This window comes from Penicillium cosmopolitanum (genome assembly GCF_028827165.1).
Source record: "Penicillium cosmopolitanum strain IBT 29677 chromosome Unknown utg000011l:1.0-3548175.0:1.0-3550911.0, whole genome shotgun sequence".
NCBI lineage: Eukaryota > Fungi > Ascomycota > Eurotiomycetes > Eurotiales > Aspergillaceae > Penicillium > Penicillium cosmopolitanum.
Genome location: NW_026622681.1, coordinates 3490602 through 3494385, shown reverse-complemented (window position 1 = coordinate 3494385; position 3784 = coordinate 3490602). Strand labels below are relative to the sequence as shown.

The 3784-nt window shown below is 51.8% G+C and overlaps 1 protein-coding gene across 1 annotated transcript; it reads left to right on the top strand.

Moving 5' to 3' along the window:
• Nucleotides 1-1082: 1082 nt before the first annotated feature.
• Nucleotides 1083-2882, top strand: N7509_012759 (uncharacterized protein; the record flags this gene model as incomplete). The annotated part of the gene is made up of 4 exons (XM_056637396.1): nt 1083-1291; nt 1340-1499; nt 1566-2318; nt 2373-2882. The coding sequence occupies 4 exons, from the start codon at nt 1083-1085 to the stop codon at nt 2880-2882; spliced, it is 1632 nt and encodes a 543-aa protein (XP_056483426.1).
• Between the last annotated feature and the right edge of the window lie 902 nt (nt 2883-3784).

Genomic DNA, 3784 nt, shown 5'->3' with positions numbered 1-3784 from the left:
AGCTTCGAAGCAAATGCAATTGATCTTTGAGTTCTTCAGGGATGCAGGGAAAACTGGATCCTAGCGACTCTTCGTCGGAATATGTGGCATCATCGCTCTCTGATGCCACAAATCTGCGATCCTCGCTGGTTTCCGACATCTCACCTTCCGTAGAAGTAGAATCGTCATCCGTCTCTTCAATATCAAGGTCTCCGTAACTGGATAGGACCTCGAGGATCTCATTGTCACTTTCCTCTATTTTCTCTGGCATTTTCAAAATGAAGTGCCACAATTGACTCGGATATTTCAAGCAAGGCAGAGATCATCTCAATTTATAGAATCATGGGCGTGCGGTAGTACTCGGTAGCTTAAAATTGAAGATATGTGATGACGGATGATGACGGGTGAGGAACATATGCTAAGTTCTAAGGATAAGCAAAAATAATTTTGCGATGTGTTGGCAGGGACCATCACTGGGCATTAAGATGGTTGAATCACGGAAAGCGCTGACCCACCAGAGGCCCCTGGTTGGCCCAGATGACTCGTGACAAATCATTTGGCTCGTCAACGTTGGTGACGCGGGTGAAACGAGTACCACCGCGGTCAGTCTGCGAGTCGGCCAGAAACAGCGTGTCGTGGACTCATCTCAACAAGATGACTTGAATTAATTGATGCACACCCCAATTCTGTAAAGATATTGATTCTTGTCGACAACTTGGGTGTAACTGTTGCGTAATGTTGAGCACCAACTGTCGACGATGCAGAATCGTCGCAAGGCCATGACTGAAGACATCAATATATGATCAAAATCCTCATACCATCTCGAAGCCAGGCGGCGATGGAAAATCTGTGGCACGGCCCATGATGATACACACACCTAGGTGGAAGGGATGGCGCAATCGGCCGCACGATTGGTGGTGGTTGATCATCGTTCTCCCATCAAGACCCTGTGCTTGATTTTATCTTGATATCATGACGTTGGTTACCGTTTGCCCGCTGGCCATGGAAAATAGTACCAGAGCTATGCACTAGATTTACAAACGGACGGGACTTAAATAGTCGACCAAGAGCCTAGGTTCTCGGGGACACCTCCCTGCAAAAGGATGGCCGACCGAATGGAAATTGACTCCAGAGACGATAGCCGCGAGATGACTGACGCGAATCAGCAACTTGAACGCGAACTCCTTCAGTGCCAGCAAGGATCATCTCCAGCTGCTGTGCATTCGCGGCGAATTGTCTCGCTTGGGGTTTCTCCTCATTACGTGAGTCACTGGATCTCTGCCGATGCCTTTCGGGAACTATATCAGAATTGGTACGTGTCTGTCATCTTGTCGGATCATGAGGCTAAATCCTAAAACAGGAAGGACGCCATATTGGAACGGTTCCAGATCGATCGAATCGCCTTCCGGCCGTACTTCGTCGACGCCTGCGATCATTACGCCGTCTTGGTACCAGACCCCGTGGACCCCAAGGGCCGCCGATCCCTGGGATTCATCAAGTATGACAAAAAGTCCAGTCGGGTCACTTTGGCGAACGCCTGCCTGCAATTTCCCTTCGAGGCTGTCTAGTTAGGCTTCACTACCAAGGGCGACCAGAACCAACTGGCGGGTTCCCATGGCGACGGACTCAAGCTGGCAGCCGTGGCGCTGTCCCGGGATGGGTACAGGCTGCAGGTGGCAGCAAGCCGATGCTCCTGGAATTTTCATTTGCGGGAGCCATGCAAGTCTCGCCTCCATTGTACCATCACCCCATCGCGCCAATCTGGGTCCACCCGGACGGACTGGGCCGAGGATATTGCGGGACTGCGCTTCCAGACCGAGCGAGATGTTGCCGTGCTCATCGGCCCCGGACGCACCACCCAGGGTCGGCCGGTGGCACCTGAAGAAGTTCTTGAGTGGCTGCAAATATCTCTGGATATTCGTGGCCTCTCCTACCCGTCCTCGGTTGTCGAGACAAGCCACGGGGACCTGCTTTTTGACCAAAATCTCCTAGGTAGGATTTATGCCCACGGCGTGCTAATCTCTGGAACAAACTCGATTTACCCGTTCAAAGTTGGTTATAACTTTACCGAGGGGAAATTCAATCGCGATCGGCGATGGCTCATGGACCGGCATGGACTGGCAGAGCGAGTGTGCCGGATCTGGGAGTCCGCCCTTCAAACGCACGAGGCCGTCCTTCTTCCGATATACGTGAGCCTCCTCCGAAAGACACCAGCGCTGATGGACGTTAGTCTGGCTGCTGATTTGCTCTTAACCTCGACGATATCCCGCATCTGGACGTATTTGCTACACGAGTCCAAGGGCAAGGACTTTTTCTATTGCGAAGCATCCGGAGCCCAGGTTTGTCGGAAGTCCAATATCCATATCCCTTGTCACAGGCTAACGCAAATCTAGGATGTCAACATGATACGAGAGACCATTGGAAAAAAGCCCATGAAGCTGTCGCGAGAATTGTGGCGCCTACTGCGGTCGACTACGCCTATCCGCAGTGCTGCGGAAGAACTTTCAATGCTTTTCCATAATGCCGAGGTCTGTAGCCCCCCGAGTACCACCTTCTCGAGAACTGTGCGGAAGGGACTGAGAGTATGCTTTGCCTTATTGGATTCGATGCAGGGGATTCAAGTGGCTTATGTCGAAGGATTCGATAGTAGGGCGGATGTTGTGTATAACCCTCAGCAAAGGACACTGAAGGTCCACCGCCGATGGCTGGACTTTGACGATACACATCAGCGAACGTCGTGTCGGAACTGGATTCTTCGTAGTGCGAAGAAGGAAAGTGGAAAGCGCGAACTCTTCTTTTGCGGCCACGTCATTGAGGAGCTCTTATCTCTTTCCATCTCGTCGGTGTTTGGGGGCTCTCAGACCCCTCGGACCACCGAGATGAGGTATATGCGCCATATCTGACGTCTACTCCGGTACATGCCACACCAGATCACGTTGACGCCCTCGAAGGGCGGCTTGGCGGTTGCTTGGGAAGACAGCGAGACAGAGCTGTTTCGGAAGCATGGCCTGGATGGGGCGGCGTATCATGTCATACTACACGAGGAAAACTGTATCAGCATGAAGCGGGAGCTTCTGCATCCGAACCCAGGTAAGCCTCGATTGATCCTCGCTTAGATATAGCTATGAATTCTGATACTTGCCATATAGTTCCGGACTCGTCGAACCTTGCAGTCTGCGGGTGTCGTCAGCAGTTCGTTCCGCAGTGGACCAAACAATGCCTGTTCGCAGACTTGGATGAATTCAAAAAGTACTACGCGATGGTTTCACTCAACGAAAGGTCGGCATTGTACGGTCTAATACCGGAGCCTGTGTATCCCCTAGCAGTGGCGGAGACCGGGCATTCCGTCGTCGTTGGCGATCAGCTTCTCGTTGATGTCCAACACAGGCACGGGCCAATCGATCATTCGGGTCCGCCGCGGATCGAGAGAAAAACAGCTTCATCTGCCCAAGAGCCGAGAAGCAAAAGACGGAAGTATATGGACTGAGCAAGTCGTGTCTCAAATCACCCTCACATTGCTATGGCGTTTCGCTGCCCTCGTAACAGCACGACAATTAATGAGAGTTGTAGCTCACTTTCACACGGAGTGGATGGTCCATGACAGGCTGCATATTGTTCACTGAGCTCTGTGCCCTGGTCAATATCCTCTCTCGGTAGCCTTACGCGAGCATGATGGGAGTCACTGACGTAAGTTTCCGGTATCTCCTGGCGCTCGAGTAGACATTGGCGAGGTCACAGAGAATCGGTCATTCAGACGAGTCAAAATGACTGATTGACTGAATTTCGCCCACCTAACAGAAGTCAC